This window comes from Cyprinodon variegatus, unplaced genomic scaffold (genome assembly GCF_000732505.1).
Source record: "Cyprinodon variegatus isolate N-32 unplaced genomic scaffold, C_variegatus-1.0 Scaffold567, whole genome shotgun sequence".
Taxonomy (NCBI): Eukaryota; Metazoa; Chordata; class Actinopteri; order Cyprinodontiformes; family Cyprinodontidae; genus Cyprinodon; species Cyprinodon variegatus.
In genome coordinates this window covers 538,913-543,555 of record NW_015151020.1, presented here as the reverse complement: position 1 = coordinate 543,555, position 4,643 = coordinate 538,913, and the positions used below count along the sequence as shown (strand labels likewise).

Genomic DNA, 4,643 nt, shown 5'->3' with positions numbered 1-4,643 from the left:
AATACACAAGTATTTTGAAACACAGTTGAATCACTTTCATTATAGTAAAAACAGATCGAATCGAAATTAATCGATTTAGAAATGTATGAATCAAAATCGAATCAATTCAGGACTTTGGCAAAAATACCCAGCCCTAATTATGATTCCTTTAACAAGATGCGTAGATCTGTAAATGCTAGCTAACAGGAAGGGAATTTTCTATGCAGCAACAACAGACCAATGAAAGAACAGCATTCATGGTAGGCTCGACTGGTAGCCCTCAGAAATTGGATGATTTTCTCGTGATCAGCCATGATTGGAGACAATTGCTGAACAATTTTGCCAAAAATAAAAACTGCGATTATTTTGAACCAATGTTGCGATTTTATTGTGACAGGCTGTATACAGGAATGAGTAACTCTTATTTATGCTGTTTAAAGCTCTTAGAAATAATCTTAATGCCATCAACCCATGACTATCATATATACACAGCAAAAATCTTGTCATCTTTACAGTCGACAGGCTGCAGCTATGTCCCAAATTCTTCTTTTTCCAGCCGCTTTGAAATTAGCATTTTCCCATTCTCTAGCTTTTTCTCCGCCTCAAGCTTTTTTTCCAGACATACGGCTTTATGATCAACCGTAAGAATTTCCGCGCAAATATATCGCCTTAATTTAAAACATAATACTTTAATGACTTTTCATGATTTTGAATGACCCGAGGAAACCCTGTGTGATTTTCCTTTGCTTTAAGCACAAGCATGTTGATGTTTACTCCAGGGTTTCAGGTTTTAAATGATCTTGATAGCCTGCTTGTCCAGAATCCAGAGCTGCAGGACTTATCTCTAATATTTGAATGAAAAAGTTCTTACTTCTACTATAATGCATACATCTAGGTGCTAGCTGCAACTCTCTGTTCCCTTCTGTGCGACATTTAGCGTCTTACTCTTATTAAATGTATTGTGACTAAAATTGCCTCTGCGATTTCAAGATCCCATTTTTCTAAATTGCGATTATATTGCAAATGCAATTAACTGTCCACCCCTATCATTATGGAGACCAAAGTCCAAAATCCGTACCACTGCACGGCTAATCAAGGGCCTCAAAATGAAAACTGGAATAAATAATTGCAATTTTAATACAAGAAAAAAATTTATAAAAATGTAGATTTTTAAAGAAATTTCACACTTCAAGTTTATGCTAAATTATCTTAATATTTTCTGAAAAAGAAACTGGCATATAAAGTTATGTAGTAAATTTAGCAACATATTAGAGGGACTATCAGCGCTCAGCTGCTTTCCATATTTATTGTTATATATCCAATTCTAAACAAATTGATTTAATCTTTATAGCCGCGTTTCAAACGTCATCTCTGGCTGCTTTAAATAACAAACAGAGGCAATATCCACATACAAATATATAGTTATATGATCCCTACTGAAGCAATAAAAAAAACCCAGCAGACAAAATTAGCATTATGACATCAAAGTTAACATTTTTTAAAAGCATAAGTATAAGAATTGTTGATTTTTTTTTTTTAAATATTAAATCACTGTAATAATTCCTGTTTATTATTTTTTTATTATTTGTTTTAGAAAATCCCTGTTTGATATAAAAATAAGCAGTTTTATATCTACTCAGACGAAACATGACAACTTTAAACCTCATTCCAACCAGCTGCAGATAATGTCCTTATGTCTAACATTTTTATTTATGTGTTACTCACTTCGAACCCTTTACTGCTCAGCCATGTTTATTTTCTGTAGTCCTTATTATACATTTAAGGCCTGCATTTTAAGAACATGGATCCTGATAGGAGAACAGCCCTTCCAGAACAGAACCATGGTGCACACACTCCTGCTTTACTTCTTTTAAGAGCAAAAATGTAAAAACACATATATTTCTAATGGAGCTTGACCTCCAGTTATATGACTAAAATGAGACATTGATGATAAATGTTGCACAAGTCTAAATTCAATGAAAGAAAATGTTGGAACAATAATAATTTAATACTGCAATCAGAACAAGAACAATCTGAGCAGAAACCAAATATGGTTTTGATTGTAACTATTTTTTTAGTTTTTAAATCAGAACAGCACAGGAACCACATCATGGAACATGATGACAGTCACAGCGGCCCACCTTTACAAAGTTGTCTGGGAAGACTCCTCTCTTCCCGTTGAGCTCTCCCTCCATCCAGCCCTCCTCCTGGATGTAACACACATTCCTGATGATGTCACCGGGCCGCAAGGTCAGCTCGTCATCGTGGAGCGCGTCATATTCATACTCCACTAAGACCTCTGCTCCAGACAGGGAAGTGGGGGGAGGGGGTGTAAAAGAAATAAAAACTTATCAGCAAAACGTAAACAGAAGAATTAACCCTCAGATATAAAGCCAACAGCCTGACATCCTGATCTAATGTTAAGAAAAAGGATTCACTCCTTATTAAGGTGAGAAACCTGCTGCATGTTGACTCTAAACACTGATTAAAGAGAATCAACTGCATACAGGGACTGAATTAGGAGAGGAAACACGCAGCAATGATATACTCACCGTTCAATTGGCGATAAAAATAACTGATTACTTTGTACATTATTAGAAACATTCTTTCATTACAATCAATCAATCGAGCTTCAGAACAAAACAGCATTTATTGTTGACAAGGAAGAAAACAACCAGAGTTTATCACTCAGTGAAAAATCTAAAGAAAAATCCTATTTTTCCTTTTTATTTATTTGTTATTTGCTAAATTCTATTCCTAATTTACTCCTTTTTTAATTCTAAATGTCAGAAGAGTTTGAGGTTTAATAAAGTAGCCCATTAAAACCTTGTTTTTGTTTTGAAAACATGCAAAATGGAACAGACGAACGGGTCCACCCCTTTGGAATGGGGGTCATTTGGATTCTTTTGTTAGCCTGAAATGCCCCATACCTGTCTATGTCTATGAAAGGTCAGTCGTTCAAGGGGATTGTTGGCCTGGGTGAATAGGCGAGCTTCTCCGCTCTCCTGTACAGGCCGGCTGCTTAAGAATCCTTCCTAACCTGCTTTCAAAGCTGTGTCTCTGTTGGGTGGGCGGTAGAGAATGCATTTACATGACTTTTAATCCCTTGAAAGGGAGAGTCGATGACAAAGTCTGAGGGCACAGGGTTTATGTTTTTTTTACTATGTACAAATAGAGGTAAATGTATTTAAAAACATAATTTCTGCAGCTGCAATGCCCATTAAAAGTCAACAGGCGACAAGATCACCAGGCCGAGACTCGAACCTGTGATGGCCGCATCAAGAACCTTTGTACATGTGTTACGTGATTAACCCCTGCACCATGGCCGTGCATGGACCAGGGTGCCAAGTCCTCAGCAAGAAAAGTCACTATTGGTTGTCCTCAAAGGCTAGATGATTGTCATTGTATCCTAATTTGCATACTTCATGTCATCCATCTGCAGGAGATTCCAAATTCCTTCGGTCTGCTTTTTTTTTTTTTGCTCTCTGTCAAAGAAAATGCAGGTAGATATATGGACATCTGGAAGGAACAATTTACGGTCATTTTAAGAGTTTTATAGAAACTTTAACAGAAACAAGTAAAGAAAAGTATTTTTAATTCAAACATTTAGTTCCACACTTCATACCAGTTAGTGGCATGAACATAGGGCTGAAACAATTTAATGGATTAATCATCTATTAAAACAATTGTCATCTAATTTAATAACAGATTAATCATTGACTAGAATATAGACTCTTAAACAGAGCGACCCACTTAGAGCAGTAATTACACCCAAATTGTAAAAAATAAAAACATTTTGCATATAAGATGAAAAAAGAGCAACAAAAAAAAAATCTATCAATACGCTCTATCCAGGATTCCTCAAGTGGAAAAGTTTTAGTTACACCAGGTAAAGCGAGACAAGAAAAAGTAACAAATAAGAAGAAAGTGGTGTAAAGACACATAGATAAATGGAGAGAAATTGTGCATCATTTAATATATTAAGACAGTAAGGGCAAAAGGATAGTTCTGATCCTATCTCATGCAGCTAAAGCTAACACTGCAACAGCTTCATTTTAAGGTAAAAAATGAAATTAGAGCAACAGACCAATCACACAGCTGCTGTGCCAGCGCATATGAATCTAACAAACTGATTTGTTGGATCCCTCTTTCGAACCGCCCATGGATGGTGAGACCCTTTCAACCTTAGATTAGCTCATTAATGGATAACTTGCATCCCTAGTTGTGACCTATATTCAGCAGGTTTGCTGTTGTTGACACTGAGAATATCTAACCACCATTTTAGGGTGGAAAACTTCTCTTTATATTTGATGCTGAGACAGTGTTTCCATAAGGGAGAGAGGCAAATGTTTCTAAATAACTTTATCCGATATCTCCACAGAGGAGGAAGGCCTCAGGGCTGCAGAGATAAAAATCCATCCTTGTTCCTGTTGGTGTGGAAATCTCAGTAATGACCAAACTATAAAAACACAATCAGTAATGCAGCGTTTTCCCAGTTTAATTCCAGTTTATGTGTTAAAATAGTCTATGCACCTCCTACTCCATCACAAACAGCACATATGGAACTTATTATACTGTTAAAGAGGGTTTGAAGCTGAAATAACATTAAACAGAGACAAGTTTAACAGAGCAGCCCAATGCTGGACTGTATATGAAACCATCAT

General features: G+C 36.2%; 1 protein-coding gene across 1 annotated transcript in view; it reads right to left on the bottom strand.

Moving 5' to 3' along the window:
- The window catches only part of cd2ap (CD2-associated protein), a gene marked incomplete at its 3' end in the record, with an annotated part of 55,989 nt that overhangs the window by 33,205 nt on the left and 18,141 nt on the right, over positions 1-4,643 (bottom strand). Inside the window, exon 2 of the mRNA XM_015391959.1 lies at positions 2,121-2,278. Within this exon, the coding sequence (XP_015247445.1) occupies positions 2,121-2,278 (158 nt within the window). The remainder of the gene's footprint in view (positions 1-2,120; positions 2,279-4,643) is intronic.